We start from the raw sequence: 24,742 nt of genomic DNA on the forward strand, positions 1-24,742 counted from the left end.
CTTATACAATCACTTTTCTATTTCCCTTTCATATTAATTGTAAATGTACATCTTTCTTTTTGTTTTTTGCTTTGAATGTGTAGAGTAGGTGGTGTATAAAACAAACATTGATTGCTACTTCAAAGTGTCATGACTGCCAGCTTTAAAGCAACAGAATGTGAAAACTAGGGTCTGAATACTATGGATACTACTGTATGCAAGGGTCTGAATACTTTGATAAAGCACTATAGATTTAGGAATATATGTTTGCACTTATAGGTAGGTTTCAATTAGATATATTACATTTAACAAATATTTAATGAACTCTTGCAAGCCACAGACTTTTCACAGCAGCTTACTCTTTCTGACCTGATTTTCTAGCCTTTGTATTCATGCTTATTTGTTTTTTAAATGTTTCAGCAATCTCCTTGCTTTCTGTTTTGTATTTAAAGAATATGAAAAGGAAGGCAGCTTTCTCAAGCTTCAAGAAGTAGATGCCACTTCAAAAGCTGGGGAAAATGGGGTGAAAAGGCTGAACACGATTGGGCACTATCAGGTAGGTGAGAAAAATAAAAGTAAGGAGCTCTGAAAGTAATGAACCTTTTTGAACAAAAACAAACTTTGTGGTTTGGGGTACATCTAACCTGTGAGTTTATTTCAGCCAGACATGCAGTAATTACTTGGGTTTCTAAACAAGGAAGCTGCTGTTGTGCAAGTTGCAGATACCCAAAGGTTATCATAAAACCAGCAAAGGGATCATTCAGATCGGAAACTCCCAGACTTGCAACACAAACACGAAAACATAGAAAAGCCACTGCACTTTCTTCACTCCATACGTCATCACACTGTCAGGCAAGTAAATAGCACCATTTGTTGATATACAAACAAATTCCAATGAATGGCAAGGAAGAATTAATGAAAGCTACAATGAAGAGCATAAGTATCGGGACAGCGAAGTTAAATTGTTGCAGTGTACTAATGAAATTTGTATTTCAGAACAAAAGATTAATTTGAGACAAAAGTATAGAACTTCAGCTTTTGGGTCCGATTATTATTTTACATATGTGTTCAGACATGTTAGGACAATGTAATTTGTTCAGTTCAATCCCCTCATTACAGGTGATCATAACTATTGTGTCGAATTAACTTTAAGAAAAATTAAAGTAGTTTAAAGTTAGTATTTGACCACATACCATACATGCAATGACTGCTTCAAATCTGCAACCCGTCAACATCACCAGGCTCTTGATACTGTATGTTCTTTAGAGTTTCTTTTATCAAGCCTCATTTACAGCCACGTTCAGCTGTCGTTTGCTTGTGGGGATTTATGACTTTAATTTCCTCTTCTTTAAGTAAAATGAAACCCAATAGGTTTCAAATCAGGAGCTGACTTGATCAGTTCAAAAGTTTCCACTTCGTCTTCCTGCTGAACTCCTTGGTCAAGTGCACAATGTATGGTTTTGGTCATCATCTTGCTGGAGGGTGAATTACTGTCCAGTGAATTTGGCGGCATTTGTTTGGACGTAGGTTTTTGTACACTTCTGAATTCATTCTGCTGCCACCATCACCAGTTACACCATCAATAAAGACCATTGAGCCATTTCCAGAGGCAGCTATGCATGTCCTGTTTCACAGATGAGGTGGTGTGCCCTGCAGTCGACTAATGTACTGCCCGTGGTGTAGTCTTACACTTTCAGGATAGGCCCTAGATTGCTGTAACTCTTGCCAGCAATATACTGTACAGTATGTTTTTCTCCTTATGAATGGATGAATGGTTTGTTTTGAGTTTTTTTTTGTTACAGCTTTCCAGTATTTATGGGGAAATATTTATTCGTTGATGTATGATTATTTTCTTACCAACTTTTTATAAATTAAACAACTTTATGAAAGGTGGTTAAAAGAAGGGTGGCATGGCAGTGCAGTGGTTGGCATGGTTACCTAACAGCGCTGGGGCCCTGGGTTCAAATCTGGACCTGGAATGCAGTTTGTGTGAGTTTCCTGTGGGTGCTCTGGTTTCCTCCCGCAGCCAAAAAACCAATTTGGTAGTTTAATTGGCTTCTGCTAAAATTGGCCCTGCTGTGAGTGTGTCTGGTCTGCCCTGCAATCAACTAGGTGTCCAGCGTGTACCCTGCCTTGTGCCTGTTGCTTGCTGGAATAGATTCTGGCTCCCCTGCAGCTCTGACTTGGCAGAAGCAGTGAGAAAATGGATCAATGGATGGATAATTAAAACAAGCAGTCATGGATCTTTAATTATGCATTCATTTTTTATTAGCTTTCAGATGGAGACAGTGTTAGAGTGACAAAGAAGATTGCTCGAACCACCTTATCTACTCAGGAAAGCATAAAAGGTGAATATTTTTCAATGTCACTACTGAGTCATGTCAGCTACTTCCAGTGAAAAATAAATCCTGTTTCTACAAATGTGGCAAGAATGAACTAATTCACAATACTTTCAAAATATCATTAGCTGGACAAGCAAGTGTTTATTTAGCATTCCTCCCTCTCCCCAGGAACAGGGAAAGGTACCTAGGAAACAGTATCTTGTTTTTACACTAATTTTATTCTATACTGTAACAAAAAAGCTTAATAAAGTGAAAGGAATGTAAAATTGTTTTAAAATTGTTTTAAAAATAATCACAAAATAAAATAAAAACACAATCTTAGATAAACCCAAAAGTGGCATCAATAAAGTTGTACAGTATATGAAAGGTAAAATAGACAACATATTCTCTTTTATCTTAGGCTAAATAACCTGACAGTGGGGGGATTTAATGCCTCAGCATTTATACATATTTCTATTGCATGTGTATGGAACAAACATGCATGACTTACTGAAATAATGTGCCATTGGTAATTGTAATTGTCTTTTTTATGTCTATGTTTGTTTAGATGATGACAACTACTCCACAAAATACTGCCATTTGGTAAGTGTGATCTCTGAGGTAAAGATCTCTCGGGTTAGCTTTGTTCAGTATATTCTGTGTTTAACCATTTGATGTTTGTACTGTAGATTGAAGCAGATGGCCCAGAAATAGATGACCTTCAGAAAGGAAATCCTCAAAGAAAAAAGTTAAAATTGAAAGAAGTCTACCTGACAAAACTGCTGTCTTCAAAGGTAAAGACATTTTTTGTCTATATCATTCACTGTTGAAACTGCAGCTAGAAGAAGGTGGCACTTATTTTTGTAATTTGTTCGAGTCTTGAAATATAGACTAGCTGTGGTGCCAACCCGCAAGTTAAAAAGTGCACACAAATTTGCATGACTCAACTACTGTACAAATATTCCACTCAGGCATTCTAAATTTGATGTTTTTGCAATGTTAGACATCGACATTTGCCACCACCCCAAAATAAGAAATACTATCAGCAGTCTTCAGCTTAATTCTTACGAAAGAGCCTACCATCTGTAACCACTTCCTGTTTCAGGTTGCAGTTCACTCTTTTGTTGAAAACCTCTTCAAAACAATATGGGGCATGCCCAACGGCAAGGCTCCGCTGGCAGTAAAATACTTCTTTGACTTCTTGGATGCTCAAGCGGAAAATAAAAAAATCACTGATCCAGATGTATTGCACATCTGGAAAACCAACAGGTACAGCACTTTCATTTTGTCAAAACATTATCTAATCCTACTGTAGGTGGCATGGTGGCGCAGTGGTTAGCATCACTGCCTTGCAGGGCTGTGGTGCTTGGTTCAATTTTGGACCTACAGTGCTATCTGCATGGCGTTTGCATGTTCTCACTGTATTCACGTGGGTTTCCTCCCATAGTCCAAAAACATAGTGGCAGGTCCATTGTCTTCTGGGAAAACTGGCCCTGTGGTGAGTGTGTCACGCATCTGTGTTTGTGTCTGTCTGCCCTGTGATGGACTGGCGTCGCATCCAGAGTGTACCCTGCCTCGTGCCTGTTACTTGGACGGGGAAGAAGAAGTTAGAATATGGATGGCTTAACTAATGCTGCTTAACACTTGGGTGTGGTACATAATAATTTTCTTTTCCCTTCTCTAGCCTACCTCTGCGGTTTTGGGTCAATATCCTGAAAAACCCCCAGTTTGTCTTTGACATGGAAAAGACTGCCCATCTCGATAGCTGTCTGTCAGTCATAGCTCAAGCATTCATGGATTCCTTCTCCCTAGCAGAGCAGCAGCTTGGAAAGGTGATTTTCCATGTTTCCGGTACTTACATGGGTGTGCAGCATGACCTGCTTCTCCTCATCTAGAAGTGTGCTTGGGGATTCTTTCATTTCCAGCCCCAGATGAGTGTTTATACCTTGTAAATGCCTGTTGTTCCTTATTGCAAGAACAGTGTCTACAATACATAACAGCACACCCTGAGATATGAAGATGCAGGAATTTTAACAAATATCAAAGGAGAGCTATGCAACAAAACCAGAAGGAGAAGAAAAAAGATGCTTGTTCGTTCTGTTTTGGAAGTTATATCAGTCTTTTCTTTGCTAAATCAGGCTACTTCTTGTTGTTTTAGCTAAGGACATTTTAACTAAGAACTGCTTGGTATTTTCCTTCTAAATTAAGCAAGGCCCAAAATTGTTTCTTGTTATATTTTTTAATTTAGAGTGTTTCCAGATTAAAAATAATACTGAAGAAGGAAATGACAGTAAATATGTTGAATGACTACAAGGCTCATTCATTTCCCTTTTTGATTTTAGCATGCTCCAACAAATAAACTCCTCTATGCCAAAGACATACCACAGTACAAGGAGGAGGTGAAGGCATACTACAAGCAAATACACGATCAGCCTTTGTTGGGTTTCTCAGAGTTTACATTATTTCTGGAGGAGGAATCAAAGGTATTAAATGTTTAGAAGCAGATATATTTTTGTTATTTATGTACTTATTTTTTGTGATTTCTTGTAACCTTACCATTTCCCTTTCAGAAACATGAAAACGAATTTAACGAATCAGCTGCTCTTCATGAAATCTACAAGTATATATTTCAATATTTTGATGAGGTAGGTAATTATCCTTGTGGGAAAAAGGATTGTCTATCATTTACAAATAATCAGAAAATAATACAAAGGAGAAGATATGTTAAATAAAAACACAATGCTTTTATACATTGTGTGGAGCGGTGGCACTGTGGATCTGTACCTGTGGCTGGAAGGTTGCCAGTTCAAATCCTGCAGCTGGCAGAGGAACCCTACTCTGTTGAGAGTAGTATAAATGGCTGACCCTGTGCTCTGACCTCAAGCATCTCCCTCCCTGCTTGTGTGTCTCATAGAGAGCAAGCTGGGGTATGTGAAAAGACAAATTCCTAATGCAAGAAATTGTATATTGCTAATAAAGTGATCTATATATACACATGGAGCTAAATTTAACTTGCATAACACTTGTACTTGTAAGATAAATAATTGTTCACCCATTTGTGTTAGTGCTATCATTGTTCCACAGCTGTAGATTTATTTTTGCATTTTGAGAAGACGTGAAGTATTTGATGTGGACTCAAACATCCTTAAACTCATTACACAGGAATTTATTGATGGTACTGCATGCAGTATGAGACTAATTGTACACAAACCTCTTATAGCTTTCACTTCTGTGATGCTGGATATTAAGCTGCGTGCACTTATTATTTATGTTGAATCTTGGGGGGGGGAGATTGAATTTTTTGAATATCTTATTTTATAATCCCCATTTTAGAAGTGTTCAAATAAACCTGAGCGCACAGTTCAAATTGTAATATGTGTGCATACACTATGTAATATGCCATTTTTTTTTACTGCTTTGTAATTTCTGCAGGGTAGTGTTCTGAAGGGTAAAGTAGGGTTACACTGTAGTCATTAAGAGAGAAATTAAGCAATGGCACTTTTTAAAGTTAAAAAACTTTGAACATTTCAAAATAATGCTAGATTCTGCTGAGTCAGCAGTAATTGCCTGAGTCTAATGGTCAGAGTTTCTGTCTGAATTATGCTCACGGTTTATGTCCGGATTCTAAAAATATGCACTGATGGAAAATACCTCTGTGCTCTGTATTGATGTCACTTAAGCCCCATGTACATTTTTGGATTGTAACATTGCATTTCTTTTAATATTAGAAGTGTAACTGACTACATAAACCCCTGCCTAGCACCTATTGCTTGCCAGGACAGGCTCTGGCTCCCATATAACCCTGAACTGGAAGAAGCAGTTATGAAATGGATGAATGGAGACATAAATCTAAGAAGTATCCATGAAAGTCCCAGTTTCTTACACCCATTCATTTCGACTGATAATTCAATAGACCTAGTAAGGTCTATAATTTCTATTTGTTAGCATTATGCATGGAAATAATTCCTAAAGGAAAATACGAGTGTGACAACAGCAGTCTTAAGTGGTGTTACTGAGGTGGAAAGTTAAGAACTACGATTGCTTAGTGCATGCTTTCCAGTGAAAACAATGTACACTTAATGAACAGAAACGTACAAGGAAGTCAATGTGCCTTCATCATAAAACTGCTTGAAAATGTACACATACTGTAAACTGAACTGAAAATGATAACTAAGGATTTAATTAAGGTTGAAAACAGTCATAACTTTTTTATAAACACTACACAACATGCATAAACACCATACATCACAATTTCACAAAAATACCTGAACCATTGTTGCTGAACTGCATCTGCAAAAAGTGTTTGTATCATTTTCACTTGATTTCTACCTGGAATTTTGCTCTTAGCTGTTGGCTTAAAGTATATTGTGGAATAATAATAATAATAATAATAACAGTCCTGTAATTGTAATGTCACAAATGGTAATAAAGGATTGTGCAGGATAATATTGTAATGTTGTGTTATGTGGTGTTAATTAAAAGAGCGATGACTGCATTTCTTAGCCTCAAGTAAATTCATGTAAAGCAATGCCAAATCATTTTTCTAAATTACTGTAGTAAGTTGTTTTACTGTTTGTCAAGCTATAGCCTTCAGAATGCTCTTTATCATGATCACTGTTTCTGTTACACATTCTTTACTTTTAATGGCAGGACTCATTATAAACATGTTCAGGGAACAGAGACTGAATGTTCATTTTGGGTATCAAAAAGTAGTGGGGAGCCTTCATCTTGTTGGTTTTTCTGCCCATTAAGGCAGCTATCTCTTATAAATATGAAAGTAATCGGGCCCTTAATCAACCCAGCCTGCCAGTGTTGACTCAATGCCAAGTATTTTCCCCGCAGGCACTGAATCGGTACATTTTGGTATATTATTCTGCACACATGCTGCAGTTGTTTCGCCTCTGTCACCACAAAAACACATCTGAAGTTGAAACATCTTGAAGTCTATTGGCCGTTTTCTGTATTTGCCATGAGACCCTGGGTGGATGAGCAGTGCCCTGGCTGTTTTGACCTGTGTGTTGTTCCAACAGATCAAGCTGAAACTGGAACAGAGCGGAGCTCCCAGTAACCTGAAGCAGCAGCTAAGTCATGTCAAGGATGTCTTCGATGAACGGAAGATGTGGAAGTGGGAATAATCTTCCATTCCTGCCATGTACAGGAAGGCAGGGAGAGGTTTACAGTCGAAATCAGTACTTTTAAGTAATTAAAAAAAAACGTTTGCACATGTATGACACTTTCTGGAATACTAACAATGCTGGAGCTGTACTGCACTAACACTTTAAGTTCAAGGTGATCTTTTATTTCTTTAATTGTAAAAATTTCACACAGATCTATGGCCATGTGGCTCAACAGAATAAGCCATCCATTTGTCTTAAATATAAAAGTATGTAAATATTTTAAAATATAAAAATAGATTTCTCATACCTCAGAAATAAAATCACAAACTATTTAACATCAATTTAACTAGAAGATTTTTGTGAAGCTGTTGAAACTGGTAAGACATTGATACATTTTTTGAAAGAATAAATATTTATGGAACATACTTTATTCACATAACACGAAACAGATCTTGCTACTTGATCTTGCAAGCCTAAGTTAACTTAACTGTTAGAAAAAGAGATAACAAACTATAGACAGGCTAATGGTGTATTGAAATCATTTTGGAAATTACAAATTTTTAGATGTGCTCGGGCATCCTCCCACTGTCCAGAGACTGGTAGATTAATTGACTCTTGGGAACATTAGCCATGGTTTGAGTGTGTTGTGACTGTGTCTGTGTGCCCTGTGATGGACTGGGGCCCTGGCTAGGGTGTATTCTGGCTTGAGCCTGTAGCTGGGATAGGCGCTGGCTTTCCTGTGACCCTGAATCAAATAAAGCTGTTAGAAAATGTGTGGTTGGATATTTTTGGCTGTTCCATATTTTGCAACAGAATTCAACAGAATTCATGTTTCTTAAATATGATGCTTGTATTCAAAATAAGGGATGTCTGAATGTTTCATTCCATCTTCTTTATCACAATAGAAACGTAACTGCTATTCAGATAGTATCTGAATATTCCTTGATGTTTGATGGCAGAGATCATTTAGAGAACAGCATTTAACTTATTGAAAGTTAGAAGTAGTGTTTTTTATACTAAAATTGGGGCAAATGTTGCTTTTTTAAATACTAAAAAGGAAGGTTTTGTGTATTTTGTCTTTTGTATTTCACTTTTTTTTTAGAAAAAAGCATTTAAAGAACTGCCTTTTTTTGAGAATAAAAAAATATAACATTACACCCTAGTTTGGGTGGAGCGTGCAGAAAATTGCAATGTAAAAACTGGTGAAAGGATTATATAAGGAAACAGCGTGGAAACACAAAAGCTGCAACCATCAATTACATTGTAAAGTGCGCTAAAACTAGCACATTAAAGCAAAGATGTTTGATGTTTTCATGAGATACGTGAGAGTAAAGCTATTGTATACTGTTGTATGATGAAATTATAAAATGTACATACTTTTTAAGGTGTTAAGAGTACACACAATTCAGTGTTGAAATAAACCTATGCCTTTACAACATTTTGAGTGCTGTGTAAAGCAGTAACATTTCAGGCGTTTTTAAATGCAATGTAGCGGTAAAGAACATTAAGGTTAAGAGGAGGCCATTCATCCTGTCCAGCTTGTTCACTTTTTAGGTGCTACAGTAGTTGATCCAATGACCACATCCAGCCATTTCTTGACAAGAAGCCAGAGCAACAACTTCGACAACATGGCCGGATAGCGTGTCCCAGTCTCCCACAACCCTCTGTGCAGAAAACGGCTTTTTGTTCTTTGTTTTAAACTCACTTCCTCTTTGCTTTCACTGGTGTTCTCTGGTTCAGTTGTCATTGTTGACACTCTTAATGTCTCTGAGGACATGTGTCAGGTTCCCTCCTTGTTTCTTCTGTTTAAGGCTAAAAAAGAATGAGGTCCTTGATGGACTGCCATCCTGTCCAGGATGTAAGCCTTGCACCTGTTGCTTGCCGGGATAACATTCTTCATTACAGGCAAATTAATGTCAATTAGCTTCTCTGTAGCAGTTGAATTTCCATTCAGATCCTATAGTGGTTGTATTGGGTTTGTAATCGGTATCATCCCTGTGTCCTGAGTTTCAAATCTCCTTTCTTTGAGGTGTGTCAGCTGAAATGCCGTACAACCTACTGGACTTAGGGGGAAGGAAGAGACACTTATTCAGTTGCATGCATTGATTATTCTCGCCTTTGCCCGTACTTTAAGAGCAAATTCTAAACTGAGGCGAGACATCACAGAATCCTGTATGCTTAAGTTGCTGGAAATGTACCTTAACTAAGTTACTTTTGAAACCAAGGACCGACTTGCAGAAAAAGAGTCTAAACAAGCAAGCAGAACGTTTACTAGCACTGCAGTCCCTGAGGCTAGGAGTTGAGAACAACCAGTATAGAAGATGAAATGGCTTAAGTCCTTTTTCATAGGTAGCATCTTCTAGCTTAGCATTTCCCATCTTATTGGTATTTATTTTTCCTACACGCATGCAACACTGCGTCTTTTTGAATAATGCTTTGCATTGCTTGCTAGTCCTCCTATTCTGGTATCTGCAAACTTGACTGGTTTATTAACCATACTGGAACTAAATTAATGATGCAGTATAAACTAATAGCAGCAATGCTCTTAATATCGATGCCTTTGGTATACTTCTAAATTAGTTCAAGTAGGGAGCTGAATCAGCATGCATAGGCTGCAAAGGAACAAGTAAAGGTTTATTCCATGCTGAAAAGAGAAGAAAGGAAACACCCTCACACCTGAAAAAAGCTCCACAGCTGAAACGCTGTTTCCTTTCTTCTCTTTTCAGCATGGAATAAACCTTTACTTGTTCCTATACTACTAAAATTATTTCACCCTGATTGGAGCATTCACCTCTTTCAATTGTTTGCATGCATTAAGCAGTTTTCAACATGCAACATGACATGCAAATTACAAAATCATCTTTTATAAGGAACGTTATCAAAAACTTTCTTTTATATACCCATATGATAGATAGATAAGACTTTATTAATCCCGTAGGGAAATTGATGTGTTACAGCAGTCCAGCCCAAGACAAGCAAAAACAGACATCAGAATAGTTATAAGAACAAAAGACAACAAAATAAATATAAAATACCTAAATAATAAATACATATGTGTGTGCAAAATGTGATGACCATAGTCACTGTAGAATCAATAAAATTATGTGCAAAATATGCATAAGTTTATACAGACTGATTGTCCAAAAAGTACAATGGAGCAAACATGTTGTCCATAGATGAGCAAATGAAGGGCTAACAGTCCAAGCCTAGGGCAGCGTTATACACCCTGACAGCTGCCGGGAGGAAAGACCTGCGGAAACGTTCCCTTGAACACCGTAGCTGGAGCAGTCTGCTGCTAGAAGTGCTCCGCTGCCCAATAACAGTCCCATGAAGCGGATGAGAGGCGTTGTTCATGATGGCTGTGAGCTTGGTCAGCATTCTCCTCTCAGCCACCACCTCCAGGGGGTCAAGGCTCATCCCCAACACAGAGCCAGCCTTCTTGATAAGTTTATTGAGCCTATTTGCATCTTTTGTCTTGATGTTGCTGCCCCAGCACACAACAGCGTAGAAGATGGCCGCCGCCACCACTAATTCATAAAAAATGTGTAGCAGTGTTCCACACACACCAAAGGTGCTCTGATTGTGTTCTTTACTGCTGAAAGAACTTTAACAGATTTGTTAAGTAAGACCTGCTATGCTTTTAAAAAAATATTACTACAGTACTACAACTACATTAATGTCATTTGCAAGATTCTGAGTATTTTATTCTATCGATTCAGAAACAGAAGGCTTGAAATTCAGCCAGCAATCCAGTCATTCAGGTAGATCAAATTTCATGGCATTACATTTCTTGTAATTGTGGATTATAAAAGATTGGATGGGCTGCAAGTTCTATCATTAGATTTCTCAGAATCTTAGTACACTTTGTTGTGAATTCTTTTACACTTTTACACTGTGCATTCACATACAATGAGATGTTACTGTCATTTCCATATTCAGTTCTAGCTTGATCACTATAATAGTTACTACAGTAGCTGTTATACTTCTATTGGCACTGATTAACAGCAAATGATGCTCCTCCAATGACTACTGCAGCAAGAGCTCCAACATCCAAAAGATACTACTCTAATAATCCTAGACAGCCAACACTGAAATGCAAAAAAGGAAATTCAGACAAAAGGTGATTTTAAATATTTTAATACAAATCATGTACAAAATTCTAAATATAAATATAATTAAGTACAAAAAAAAAGATATGAACTTATTTTCTGTAGGTATATTAAAGGACTATTTCTTTTGATAGGTTATAAGCAACACCATCATCCCACTTTTTAAATTTGATTTTGCAAAGACAATTATGTCACATTGTTGAATGATTATCTGACATACAGTATACCTTGACAGGCCATGGTTTGGTGGTGTTCAAGTTGTAGCACAGTTTGGAAAGCATTCAAATTTACAAAAAGGTGCTTACCTGTACATACTGTGTAACAGAAACAATTTGCTGTTTACCAGGTTACCAACCTGGACATTCTGTCACCATGATGACTTGATCATGGATCATATCACCAGCTGGGAGCTGTACTAAAAACCCAGTCACTACAGACTTTCTTCTTTTCACAGATCTCCACATTTTAAGATGTGCAAAGAGCAAACAATAAAGCAACAATAAACAAGAATGTATTATGGCAAAGAATGTAAACTTCAAAATCAGATGCTATTTAAGCAGATCTGGAACTGTTGTGACCATGCAGATTCAATAAATTAGGTGATTTAAGATTTTCCTTTCTAAAAAAATACTCAACATTATACGTCAACACATATTATCCTTTACAACAATTTGTAATGTCATCAAAGGCACAAAATTATCCATAATGGTCCATAACGAGACAATTTCAGCCAAAAGCTAGGAGCAGAACTTCAAGTAGAGAAAAGTCAGGTGAAAATGACACCGTTGAGGCTTTGAGAAGTGAGACGGACTTTCTGCAGATGAATCTCAGTAACAGTGGTCCTCATGGTTTATATTAAATTTTATTTTAATAATTGGTTTGTATGCATGTAGTTTTATCATCTTGTGCAGTGTTTAAGTAGGACTTATGATGCTGTTTTTAAGTCCCAATAAAGTAAAGCATTTGATGATTAATCCACACACATATAGTATATGCAAAAGAACACCTAATTAATCAATAAATTAAATGGACAAAGTACACAAGCTCTGCACAGACCATGAAAATTATTACTGTAGGAGATGTCAATGTCGGTGAGTGTTTAAGGTATTTTGTACTATAGTTGAAAAAGTGTCATGCCTTTGTATTGGCTCAGATATTGAATTCCACATGTAAAAATTAAAGACTTAATGCCATAAAACGTTGCATCAATTCATGCATGTTAATAATTTCGAAATGATCATACAGCTCCATAAGCAAGCCGTGGTGATTACCGATTACTGTTCCCTCGCACAGCCTCCTGTTCTTGATCTTAAAAATCCTTTTCTGTCTCCTTGCTTTATCGAGCGCTTTCTTGTCACTCGCGTTCCACAGGGGCACCCAGTTCCTCCAGCTGCTGCTGCTGCGTCGTCTCCAGATCCTCCAGTCTCTTCCGCAACAGACGCAGCTCCCTCTGATGCTGCTCTTCCTGTGTGTCAAATTCAGTGGGTCAGCAACACAATCCTCCATTCACCCACGCGCTTGCCCACCCATAAGAATGTTAAGAGTAGGGTGTTCCCAAACGGTCAGGCTGAGTCCCATACTCCAGGCATTACTAGTTCAAATCCAGGCCGTCATTAGATCTGGTTAGGATTCCCTAGGCATCCCCAGGCCCTAGTGCATTTTACCTGAGCAACGTTAGGGTTGGCCTGGGCAGACTCAGCTACAGCTGGCAACAGCTTGCCAGACATCTGTGACCTTGCAAATCGAAGGCAGTATTAAAGACTGTGGTGTTGAACAAAGACGGTGAAAACAACAAGACCTGAAACTAGGTCTTGTTAACTTGTGCAAAAGATGTGGATAGACTTCATTTAAAAAGGGGGTGAAGCGCACCCAGCCATACAAAGGATGATTCTTGATTATGTGGAAATCAAGCTTCTGAAAGGAGAGAGGTTTCGCTCTGCCAAGATGGCACCTTACTTGGAGATTGGGGAAACTCATGTCAGCTGCTGCCACTAGTGTGGATGAAAGAAAGGGGGTTGGATCATGAATCCCCGCGGATGTCATGTGTGGCACTAGAATGAGTCTGCGGAACTCATTGTGTCTGCGTTGCAACTCCTTCAGCCGTTTCTGAAGCTGCGCTTGTTCCTCGGTATAGATTGGCTTCCTGAAAAATAAAGCGCAATAAATTACAAGCAGTGTAACAATGACAAAAAAAGCTCTTAACACATCTAGGTCTGCAGTTAGAACAAATAAGCACAGACCACATACATTACTACAGAAGTAACTTCACTTGAAAAACTGCTTTCGGAAAATTCACTTCTCCTGAGAAACAAAATCTGGGCGGTGTATTTCCTTCTGAGGTTTTGTTACATTTACTGTCAATTCAAAACTACAGAAGCACTGACTGATGTTACACTCTTCAAAGATGCAGAATAACTGACACACAGTTGCAAAAATAATATGCTTTTTTTAAAGAGCTTATAATGAAAGGAATGAGTGACCCTAATGGTATGCAAATTAATATTAAAATGTTTACCATCTTCAATGTCACTGTTTTTTTTTTTGTTTGAGACTTTCATATGCTTTTTACAAACTACTGGTTTATGTCTTCATTTATAGAATACACTAGTTTTAACCCAGGCCTCTAGTTCTGCAAAGAGAATTCAGATAATCACATCATTGGTTGCATAAGGTTTCAGTCTGTTTGAAAAATGGGTCACCGCAGATTTGAGTGCTGCTATAAATAACCACTAAGATTTGCTTACTGTAACAACAAAGTGGATCATGGGCCTTGCTTAATTCTGTTTTTTGCAAAACATAAATTTACAGTTCATGTTTTGATAGCAAGATGTTCTCCTGTTTGATTCATTCTATCAAAAGAAAAGGCCTGAAACGTACTTGTTTAAGGTGTTCTTCTCTATTTCTAATTCCTGTATCTTTGCCTCCAGCAGCTGTATTTTGTCCTGTAGTCGTTTTTGTTTACTTTCAGTTAATGTCTTCCGCTGCAAAGAAAAAAATATATATACAAAACTCGTTTTACACTAGACCTACAGGTTTATTGGTCAGAGGCAGAATTTACACAGAGCAGCTTCTTTCAGTAAGGTTTTTCTTTAAATACACAACAAGAAGTTGATTTTGTATTACTCTTCATCAATCATTGCTGTCTGCTTGGAAAACTCATCTTGCTTGGCATTGTTTGAATCTTACCTTTTAATATATTCTTTCCCAACAGAGCTTGCAGAGTCACAAAGGTTAGAAAACTATCAGTGTAAACTAGGCGCGGATTCAGGAAATCAATGTGCTCACAGTGGATACCTTTTTCTGAGCTGATGCAGCTCTCTGTAGCTTCTCCTTGGCCTGGTTGTACTTCTCCTGCAGTTCAGTACCTCGCTCCTGTAGCCTGTGCTTCTCCTCCAGCCAGGAGATACGCTTGTCCTCAAGAACTCTTTAACAGGGACAGGACAGCCTCATATTTACAGTAAAGTAAGACACCAGTAGCTCTTGTAATGGTTCAATACATCTACAAGTTTCCTAATCACAATAAATTCTATTACTTACTACACTAACCACATAGAATGCATGTACACAATGTTTAAAACAGTGTACTGAAAATGTTTTTTAGGGCTTAAAACCACAATTAAAAAACTTAAAGACTACATGCTTTTTAAAAGATCTTATTTGATTTTCATTCTAACAATGTTAATCTTATTATGCATTCACAGCCTCACAGCAGAGGGGATAGCTCAGACTGTAAAGGTAGTCATCTGGAGCAAAGCTTCAGCTCTCTAACACAGACTTCGCTAATTCGAGTCTGAGACAACGCCATCAGTCAACTATGAGCAGAATGTCCCGAAACAGCTATGCACATCTCGCCAAGCATCACTGGGGCTGGATGGCCTTGATCAAGCACAACTATCTTCTGCTTGCTGTGGACTGTCTGCTAGTACTACTAAAATAGCCTTAAATGTGGTCTGACTAGTGTGATGTAAAGCTTGACCACAACTTTCTTCTATTTACTGCATTTATGTATGCAAAGCTCTTTGCAAAATACCCAGGCATTTGCTCATACCATTTACTCTTTTAATTTCCATAATTGTTTTGGTGTGAATGTACATAAAAACCCAGATACATTTTTGTGCATAGCTTCGAACAACTCACAGTCACCCATGGAATAATATCGTATATGCATCTGCTAACTCTGTGGATCACTTTGCACTTAGTCATGTTAAATCGCATTTGCCAACTGTCTGTCCAAACTACGATTCTGTCCAAATCTTTTTTAAATGCCCTTGCCACTGTTTCTGCTAACTAGTCTATTTTTGTATCATCACCACACTGAAATTGTTTGTTAACTAGATCTGAATCGAAATCACTGATATAGATCAGGGAGAGCTAACAGCCTAAAACAGATGTGTGCAGTACACAGGTGCTTGCATCTGTCCAGGTTACTCTCCTTAAGATGACTCACTATTTCCATTTCCTACTCACTAACCACTTTTTAACCCATAAGCATACATTATCTTAAGTTCCAATGGCCATTAATTTGATGATTTATCTTTTAGGAAAGACCTTATAGAAAACTCTCAGGAAATCGAATACACTGTATCAGGTATATGCTTTAATTGTGCCTACAGTCTTTGTTGCCAGATCTTACCTTTCTAGTTCTATGTTGGCTGTCTCTTAAAATGACATTATTCTCTAAGTGTTATTTCACTTCAGCTATAACTGTTGTTCTGATAGCTTTACCAGCAGCAGGAGAAAGGCAAATAAGTCAATCATCCTTGGCTCAGCTCTGAACATATTACTTGCATTACATTAAATTTCTCAGTGAGAATCTGACTGCATTTAATTCCCCTGTGGGTATTAGATCTGTTAAATTAAAATTGAAGCATGTAAGATAACAAGGAGCATGTTATTGACACCTTCTACTGTATAGACCTTCATATTAATTTAGCATGTTGACTAACTTTTTAATCTTCTATCACTTATATCCTTCTATCTTAACTATTTACACTTATACTGTTCCTCTACTGTTGTAATACTGAAAATGAAAATACTGAAAATGCATTTTTTTACTCTGTTACAATATTCTTTTCTGTCTTCTGTCTCCTTCTATGCAATTCTCTATGCCATTTTTCATGTGTGCCTGTAGCTCTGTGCTGTTTTTTTTTATTTTGGAATCTTGGACACTTTTACACAACCTGTAAACCACTCTCTTCCCCTGGTGTGTTTTCTTATTCCTATTCCTTATTTCCTATAATTTCTCCATTAAACCATCAAGGCCATAAATCCAAATCTAGGAAAATAATATCACAGCCTCAAAACAAATTCACCCCTAAAACAATTGTGTTTTTGAAGTCCATTCATCCTCATTCTAATGACCTGAATGTAAAAGTTCACTACTTTAAAAAATTAATTTTAGTCTTAAATTTTAGAGATTTACTGTACACATCAACTTATACAATATTATATACTATACTAATATATTATATAACCTCTATCCACTGGTCCTATCACCTGTTCGCCTATCACCTTAATTATATCCTAGCTGTCTAAAAAAAGTCTAGGTCATAAAAGCATCTTCCCACTCAGGTGCTTTAACAGACTGTGTCAAGAAGCAATCGTTACCATTTCAGCCATGTCTAGCTCAGAATCTGGCCCCATCAAATTATCAAGTTCAAAAGCTAAACCCTTAAACCACTATACATTAAAGAACTAACTTGCAGAAGTATGTATTCTCAGACACTTATAACTTTGGCAATTGATTCAATCAGTCATTTCTATACAGATTTTATTTGAACTTCCCTCTAATACTACTTCACCACAAAACTTTCGGTGACTTCTAAAAGGCTACCATAAATAAGCTGAGTGTACTGTCTACATTTTAGTCCTACATAAACTTCTCTAAAATTCCACCCTCATCTTAACCTAAGTTCCCCGAACTGCTAACTGAAAGTACAAATATAAATGCCATAGGACCACTTTGGGAAGCTGCAATGTGAAGCTTATTGTATTTCAGGGAAAGCAGATCCACATACTCAGACAACCCTCTAATGCACGCCAAAAAAGAAGAAAGCAAATCAATTTAAAGTCTCAGTTTCACTTTCACGCAGAGCTGGCATCCCACCTCAAAGTCGGATTTAAGATCAGAAATATTTTTCAGGGGAAGACACGTTTTTAAAAGTGTTCACACCTTTTTAATTCAACAATTTCTTAGCTCAGTAAACTAATGGGAAGTAATCAATTCGCATGACAAAAGTGGAAATATACTTTTCTGCTTCACTCTGTGCCTTCTCCGCTTGGCCTCGGGCATTTCTCAGTTCCTCCTTCAGCCGTTCAAGCAGCTCTTTCAATTTGTGATTAGCGTCGAGCAAGTCGCTCTCCGATTGTGACAGAGTGCTGACTTGGATTTGCAGCTCATGAGTTTGCTGTAAAAATTAAAAAAAGAACACCAGGCCACTCAGATTTAAAATAAGCCCATGGATAAAAGTAACCCCACATATACATTTACAGAAAACACATGTACTAAGTCCCTATATGAAGGTTAGTTTAAATTCCTGATTTTTCAATTACATAATATTAACTATCTAATTATCCAATCTAACTTTGACATCATTCAGAATTCATTTTTCAAAACACATTAAAAACAATTTGACCCCTTCACTTCATTAGATCATACAAATCTCAAATCTCATACAAAGAACAAGACTGTTAGAAAAAGAAATAGTCTTTTACTGTTTTACATAAATTCAAACGGGATTTTTGCTTGACGTTCTGTGGGTTACAGCCATCTTTACTCCCAATTCAACAATTGACTGTTACAATTGGGTTCAAGCACAGAAACAGGAAATAAAAACAAAAAATTAAAAAGAAAATTCTCCATATTTTGGAAATGTTGTCAAACACAGAGACTTGTCACATTTCATAGCATCAGTTTTCATAACTTTTGCTGAAATTTTTCACTTTTCATCCTTGGAAATTACTGACACTGTGGGAAGTGTAAGAATAGACTTGAAAAACACCACTTAGAATTTACAGTACACCCAGCCCTCAGTGTATCACTCCTCGCTATGCCATAAACTCATAAATTTGTCGCAGTTCTGTTTCTATTTATTGCTAACTACAGCTTCATAGTAGTGGTTGAATCTGCTCTGTGCAGCTCAGCTGAAGGTCACTGGTTGAGCGGACAGTTTGCAAAAGAAAAATGTAACCCAACAAGGATCTGGAGAACAAACGCTGAAAGTTACCTTGTAATTTGAAAGTTGGTGAACAAAACGAGGGAATGGATTAAAAATAAAGATAAATTCAGAGGGATCATTCCAAGCTATTCATCTTATTTCATGCTATAGGTTCTGCAGCGACTTAAGTACTGACTGGAAGAGTGGCACATCCCTCACTGACTTCACCATAAGCCTGTACGCTTTTGGAAAGCCACAGAAGTCTGTTTCGCTGGGAGCCAGCAGAGCCTTAACCAGCTAATCCCAGCACAAGCTCTAGAGGCACAAAATGAAGTGCAGATTGAATCACGCATACAAGAGTGGAGAATCACAGTCAGGTAACTGAATAAATGATCACTGAACATTTTATGCAAGAATGTTACTACTTTTGGCTACTAGTATGTCATTACAGGTGTTAGAATAACTTGATATTAAAAGGTTTGAACAAGCACATAAAAAAATGTGGTTTCCTGTTGAACTGCACAGCCTTGTGTAGTGTCTTAAACACAGTACAGTTTACATCTCAGTACTATACATTTATGTATGATACTGATCTTTAAAATGCTGTGCATGTGTCATTTGTAAGTGTAACTTGAATACAGCAATAACCTCTAAAGTACTGCCTTATGTATTGTCCCTCACCACCCACTGCCCGGTTCACAAGGATTTCTGCCATTGTGTTAAAGAGATGTTGCCAACCCTTGATATAATATGCATTATCATTAATAATGATACAGTATGCCATTTGTCATGTTTTGCCTTCTTCAGCACACAGGCTCCCTGTGTTTTTGAAAAAACAGATCAAAATGAAATGCCTTCTTCACTAAAGAGTCACTCTGCCCTATTTATCAGTTTTCTCAATCAAGTTTCTGGATATATCATCACCCTTGTGGTGATAGAGCACACTCACGGTGGACCCTGACACCCATGGCAGATGAAGTGATAGTTATACAACGTACTGTATATGCACCATATTGCGCTAGTATATTTGAATAATTTATATAACAGCCATGTTTTTCAGGAAAAGATTTTCCTACCTTTTTTTTTTTACAGATTTTGCAAGTCCAATACTGGCAATGGAAATGCGACAGACAAGACATTTACAGTGGAAATGTGACTGACTACCTGACCAGCAGAGCTGTATACATGTTAAGCTCCACTTGTTGTGTGAACATGCATTATACCTGTCTGAGGTCACAATTCTCATTCTTTTCCTTCTCCAGCTCCTCCAGGTGAAGGCTTTGCTGTTGTACTTTAGTCCTGAGAGAATGGAGTGAGAAAGAAATGAAATCACGTGGCAGTTATCTTTGTAATGAGGTTCAATGATTCCTGAAGATACTTAAAAAAGCAACAAAACATTTGAGGACCTTTCTTCCTTGTACACTAAATGTATCGCAGTTGTAGATGAATACAAAAATAACTAGGAGGTCCGTTGTGATCTGTAACACTATAACAGTAAATATAGACAACAGCTAAATGTAGCGGAAGTCTAAAGGTGCTACAGCTTATAAGTGTTAGGAAGCTATTTTTTGTATTTGTGCCATAGTGATAATTCCCATTTAACAGACAATTCTGCAAGCAAGGCACATTACCAGCCCCAATTTGTGATCTTCAAATTAACTTTTTTTCCCCCATGTAGTAAAAGTCTAAATGAACTTTCTAACTTTGAACTGTCTCTCTAACTCCCACTCCCGAATGTGTTGTGTCTTATAGGCTGTGTTGTACTCAGAGCAGAAGACTGTAGATAAAGTTAGGTGTCTCCTGCACATTTTGTGAAAGAAAAAAAAAAGACTAAAAATCATTGGGAGTGCTAAATTCCAAATTGTAATGGTGGAAATGCAGACTTAAAAAGCACTGTGAGAAGGTGCAAGCAAGAAATACAACCTTGCTTATGTGTATGTTTTGCAAACCCTAAACACCTGGGGGATCAAATGTTTGAATTAAATAAAGAGTAGGGAATACAAAACAAAGCACCTCTAAGCATGGACAGCTATAAAAATGAAGAGTCTAAAATGAATTTAAAAGAAGTAGGAGAACTTCTTTAACCAGTGCAATATCAGGTTTTTACAGAGAGTGACAAGCACATAACAGGAACCACTGAGGCAACCATTTTTCATTTTCTTCTTTTGACAGGTAATTTTTGCCTGTTCATTTTAACTCTGTTATAACCTTCAGCTTCCTACAAAAAATATTTCAATGACGAATGTGTGGATTTTCTCCCATACAGAAAAAATGGAATAAGCAGCTTTCAGCTGATCAAAAATAAAGTATCATGAACCTAAGAAAACAGTCATATAACCTAAAACAAAAAATCTTAACCATGTGCAATGAACACAACAAAAATGGAACAGATTACTTTGGTTGGAAATGAAAAATGAAATTATAAATTATGATATTTATCATAACATAACACTTTAAGAAGTCAATAAAATGTAAAGTACACTGTACTTAAAAGACAGCCTGTTTAAAACCTGTTTAAAAGCCATATAACATTTATCACGGATTGCAATACAACCCAAAGTGCCAAGAACTCAAAGTGGCAGAAATGTTTAATTGTAGTAGCTCATTGCAAGCACTACCATTTTAACCATTTCTTCAGCCTGTGCAGTCAGCAATCGATACATTCTTCAGTCTGATGCTTTTGAGACTTCAGAATTTTCAGTCCTGTACTACAAAATGCTACAGAGGTGTAGAAATTTCAAGGGGAGACATGTATTATATGCAGCACTAAAACGGCTGTGACAAGTTTTATGTTATGGACCTTGAAACCCACAGTGAACATGTTCAAACCTGGCTTCTGATGTCTACGTACCAGTATATACAGTAACTTCTAAAGTAACTTTGAGGGGGGTTTTAAATGTCTTTAAATAACCCTTACAAATAAGCGCTGGTAGCAGCTGACTTGTTTTGGAGCTGCTTTTTCAGCGTGAACGTGATGCATCTTTTCGAAGCAGCTTCCTTAACAGCACTAAAGAAAGCAGTACCTGAGGCTCTGGACTTCCTTCCTGGCGATCTCTTCGCTCCGCTCGACAGCACGCAGCTTCTCCTCCCACTGCTCTCTGTGTGAGCTCCCTGCAGCCTCCTGCACTGCCATCTGCTGCTCCAGCTCCGCCACGTGGCTCTCCAGCTCCAGCCTGGACAGAGGACACAGGACAGCCGTAGCCCCAATCCGCCTTAACGAGCATTAAACACCGTGCATCTAACATACTTACTGTACTGTAGGTGTACGGGACAACCTAAACCCCTCAGCTGTTTACTAAGGAATCTCTTAACATTACATGTTTTAAAGTAGGCTTACATCAATAGATGATATTATTACTAACTTGCATAAAAACGTCTTCAGTAAAAAAATGTTTTTGGACCTCAGCTGTGCCCTAGAATGACTGTTTTGAAACACGGGTCCAAGAATATCAAAGAAGGTATACAAATAAGATTTGCATAAGTGATTTTAAAAAAGGCTTCCTGTGAAATGCCCGGAACCATGTAGCAAATCATGAGAAACCTTACTGATGTCACATTACTTCAAAGAAAAGTCTGCAGATGGCCTAGTACAAGCAACCTTTCATAAAACAAACAAACTCATGTTTATCTCTAAGTGCTGGAGGGAAAAGAGTAGTAATCACAAGTACTGAGAAAACCGAAAGAGTCAGATCATTTTTAAGTGATTGTAAAAATCAAGGGCTATGGATATTTGGAATTATGTTCTAGTTTTGAAGGACTTTTATGGTTACTTATTATTTTTTAATATTTGTAAATATATGTAAAGAGATTATTGATCTGTGGATTAACCAATCAAAATGATTAGTAATTTATTATTTTTCTTTAATAATATGTTAATTGAAACCATGCCTGGGTTTTTTTGCTCTCTGCTTTACCTACAATAAAATTACTTCTTACTCTTTCTCTTACTCAGGTTAGTGAGTTTTCACTAACCTTTATATAAATCAAATACTGTATATTTTAAAAGGATTATCCAAAATTTTGGGAAAGTGAAATTATTTTTTTTTATTTTATTTTATTTTGACGTCTGTCATTTTTTTATTACATTTTTCAAAGCATTTCATAGACTTGTGCCCAAAGACACATGGTTCTGACATTTCAAAGAGAAGATTCACCTACAGAAAAGGATTAACAACTATCGGTACTGGATAAAACCAAACTCAATAAATACAGTCTTTAAAGAAACTGGACACTATCGATTTTAAAATGTTTGTCTGAAGATCATTTGTAAGACAACAACAACAACAGACATAACAACTGAAGAAACTCGCCTTGCAACCTCCAAACTTCAAAAACGCTAGCACAGTCCTAAGTGTTTTATTTATGTGGCCAGGCTGACCACATCAGCAGCAGCTGCAGATTTTACAGTCGCAGTGCATCACTTACCACATGTGACACATTTGTTTCTCTAAATTAAAGCTTAAAGAGTTGCCCAATGTGTTAGTTCTTCTTACAGAATAATGATTTCTCTCCATGACAAATTATGACTGACGTCCTACAGCCAAAAGAAAAGTAGCATCCCAATGGCAAATGCTTTGAAGAAGTTTTTTTATTATAGATTTGGTCTGATCTTGTATGTGTGCACACATCCATCCACTAGGTTCAGCTTGACGGGCTGGCACTTGAAAGTAACCGAAATGGATGAAACAAATGTATAGTTACTTTTCATCCTGTACTGTGGCCAGTTTTTGAAATTCCTCCTCCCTGACTGCCTGAACTTTGCGTATTAATTCACGTTCCTTTTCAGCCAAATGCTCCTTGTTCCTTTCAATGGTGGTCTTTAAGATTTCAATGTCTGACTGCAATCCTGTTAAAACATGGAGGAAACAACAATATAGCATTAAACAGGGACAGCAGGCAGAGTAAAGGACAAGAAATTTCTACTGTTTTTAATCCTTCATTAATTTTAATCATGAAAAGCAACAGGCAGCTCTGTGTCACATGGTCCCAAAAATGCCTGAATGGAGGCACGCTTATTAATTGTTTAAATGAGGGAAATTAGTAAATTACCATCCAGTTGGTTCTGTAGGGTGTCCCGCTCTCTCTCCACCTCTCCCTTTGATCTTGCACACTCTAGTTTAATATTAGCAACCTCAATCTTATGGGAATGTTTGAGTTCCTCTACCTAAAAAGAAAATATCAGTTTTTTGAGAATTTTTTCTTGTTGTGTCCATCAAGACCAAGAAAGTATTTACTGGTACTGTCAATAAATGTTTCAGTGTGCAATGCTGGATATAATTCTTAGTATTCAAAGGTATTTTATGTATGTTGTAAATGAAATTAACTTGCTATTAGACCAAGCTTCTGCTGCTTGTCTGTCTGTAAACCTAGTTCATAATCAGCTAAGCCATGACATGTTTAGACAAAATTAGTCTGATCAAAATGTCCTAAGCATAACAAAAGAGAAATTAAAACTCAAAAGGTTTAATTAAATAAGCTTATCACTTTTAATTAAAAATGAAAGAAACAGTCTATGGACTGAATTGAAAGGTTTGGGCTTTTTTCAGGACATCATTTCATTTTGTGTAACACAAAAAGAAACATTATTTAGACCCATTTTGGAAAAGTTAAATATACTGTATAATATGGTCTGAAAATGTTTAATAAAAGTCTTTAAGCTTAACCTTAACAAAAAAGGCAGTATTCAAAAGCAAACACTTTAGGACAGAAACACACAACTGGTGCGGAGATCAAAATCATAAATGGAGGGGGAGTCTTTGGGTGATGTTTATAAGACCTTTCTGTGTTTTCTGCAAACTGGAGCTGAGAGGTTAATATCTGAAATTTAGCCATTCTTCAGGAGAAATTCTCATCTAAAGGTTCAACAGCTGAAATCCTACATTTTTTTCCTATATTAACCTTTACTTGTTCCTTTGCTACCCAAACAATGCAGTGAAAACCCACTCCAACCTCAGAATAATGCCATGTATAATTCTAATATTACTTCCACTCAATCTGAATTCCACAAACTTAATTATAAGTATTTTGTTGGCATTTTCTGTTTCTGTGAATTGTGCCCA

General features: G+C 37.1%; 2 protein-coding genes across 4 annotated transcripts in view; one reads left to right on the forward strand and one right to left on the reverse strand.

The window, feature by feature from the left end:
• Positions 1-8,855, forward strand: part of plxnc1 (plexin C1) — a 43,016-nt gene extending 34,161 nt beyond the window's left edge. For all 3 annotated transcript variants that reach the window (XM_088924217.1, XM_088924218.1, XM_088924219.1), the window contains 9 exons: positions 432-535; positions 2,252-2,327; positions 2,869-2,903; positions 2,990-3,094; positions 3,406-3,569; positions 3,985-4,132; positions 4,643-4,783; positions 4,871-4,945; positions 7,331-8,855. In XM_088924217.1, the coding sequence (XP_088780343.1) occupies positions 432-535; positions 2,252-2,327; positions 2,869-2,903; positions 2,990-3,094; positions 3,406-3,569; positions 3,985-4,132; positions 4,643-4,783; positions 4,871-4,945; positions 7,331-7,435 (953 nt within the window). In that variant the 3' untranslated portion in view covers positions 7,436-8,855. The remainder of the gene's footprint in view (positions 1-431; positions 536-2,251; positions 2,328-2,868; positions 2,904-2,989; positions 3,095-3,405; positions 3,570-3,984; positions 4,133-4,642; positions 4,784-4,870; positions 4,946-7,330) is intronic.
• A 2,683-nt stretch (positions 8,856-11,538) lies between these two features.
• The window catches only part of cep83 (centrosomal protein 83), a 29,442-nt gene continuing 16,238 nt past the window's right edge, over positions 11,539-24,742 (reverse strand). Inside the window, exons 8-16 of the mRNA XM_088924220.1 lie at positions 23,733-23,847; positions 23,385-23,529; positions 21,707-21,856; positions 19,907-19,982; positions 17,776-17,933; positions 14,821-14,950; positions 14,404-14,507; positions 13,483-13,669; positions 11,539-12,991 (exon numbers count right to left, since the gene is read on the reverse strand). Of these exons, the coding sequence (XP_088780346.1) occupies positions 12,881-12,991; positions 13,483-13,669; positions 14,404-14,507; positions 14,821-14,950; positions 17,776-17,933; positions 19,907-19,982; positions 21,707-21,856; positions 23,385-23,529; positions 23,733-23,847 (1,176 nt within the window). The 3' untranslated portion in view covers positions 11,539-12,880. The remainder of the gene's footprint in view (positions 12,992-13,482; positions 13,670-14,403; positions 14,508-14,820; positions 14,951-17,775; positions 17,934-19,906; positions 19,983-21,706; positions 21,857-23,384; positions 23,530-23,732; positions 23,848-24,742) is intronic.

This window comes from Atractosteus spatula, chromosome 8 (assembly GCF_055471065.1).
Source record: "Atractosteus spatula isolate fAtrSpa1 chromosome 8, fAtrSpa1.hap1, whole genome shotgun sequence".
NCBI lineage: Eukaryota > Metazoa > Chordata > Actinopteri > Semionotiformes > Lepisosteidae > Atractosteus > Atractosteus spatula.